This window comes from Acanthisitta chloris, unplaced genomic scaffold, assembly GCF_000695815.1.
Source record: "Acanthisitta chloris isolate BGI_N310 unplaced genomic scaffold, ASM69581v1 scaffold8509, whole genome shotgun sequence".
Lineage (NCBI taxonomy): Eukaryota > Metazoa > Chordata > Aves > Passeriformes > Acanthisittidae > Acanthisitta > Acanthisitta chloris.
The window spans coordinates 4,753-4,963 of record NW_008689733.1 but is presented as its reverse complement, the minus strand read 5'-3'; the positions used below and the strand labels follow the sequence as shown (position 1 = coordinate 4,963).

Sequence of the window (211 nt, the reverse complement as noted above, 5' to 3'; positions counted from 1 at the left end):
GCCCACCCCCAGCCTGGGCCACCGGAGGGCTACTGTTGATCTGCTGGCCCACGGGCTGCGGGGACACCTGCCCCGGCTGCTGGGCCAGGTTGGCAACCAAGGCCTGCGCCGGGGCTTTCGCCACCGGCCCCTTGTTATCCCAAGTTCCGATATCCATGTTGTGTTTTATGGGAGGTGGTGGAAGACTTGACCCTGCGATGCCGTTCTTGGT

The 211-nt window shown here is 64.5% G+C and overlaps 1 protein-coding gene across 1 annotated transcript in view; it reads right to left on the bottom strand.

Moving 5' to 3' along the window:
* Nucleotides 1-6: 6 nt before the first annotated feature.
* Nucleotides 7-211, bottom strand: part of LOC103808730 (YTH domain-containing family protein 2-like) — a gene marked incomplete at its 3' end in the record, with an annotated part of 4,761 nt that continues 4,556 nt past the window's right edge. The window contains exon 4 of the mRNA XM_009081531.1: nt 7-211. Coding sequence (XP_009079779.1) covers nt 7-211 — 205 coding nt within the window.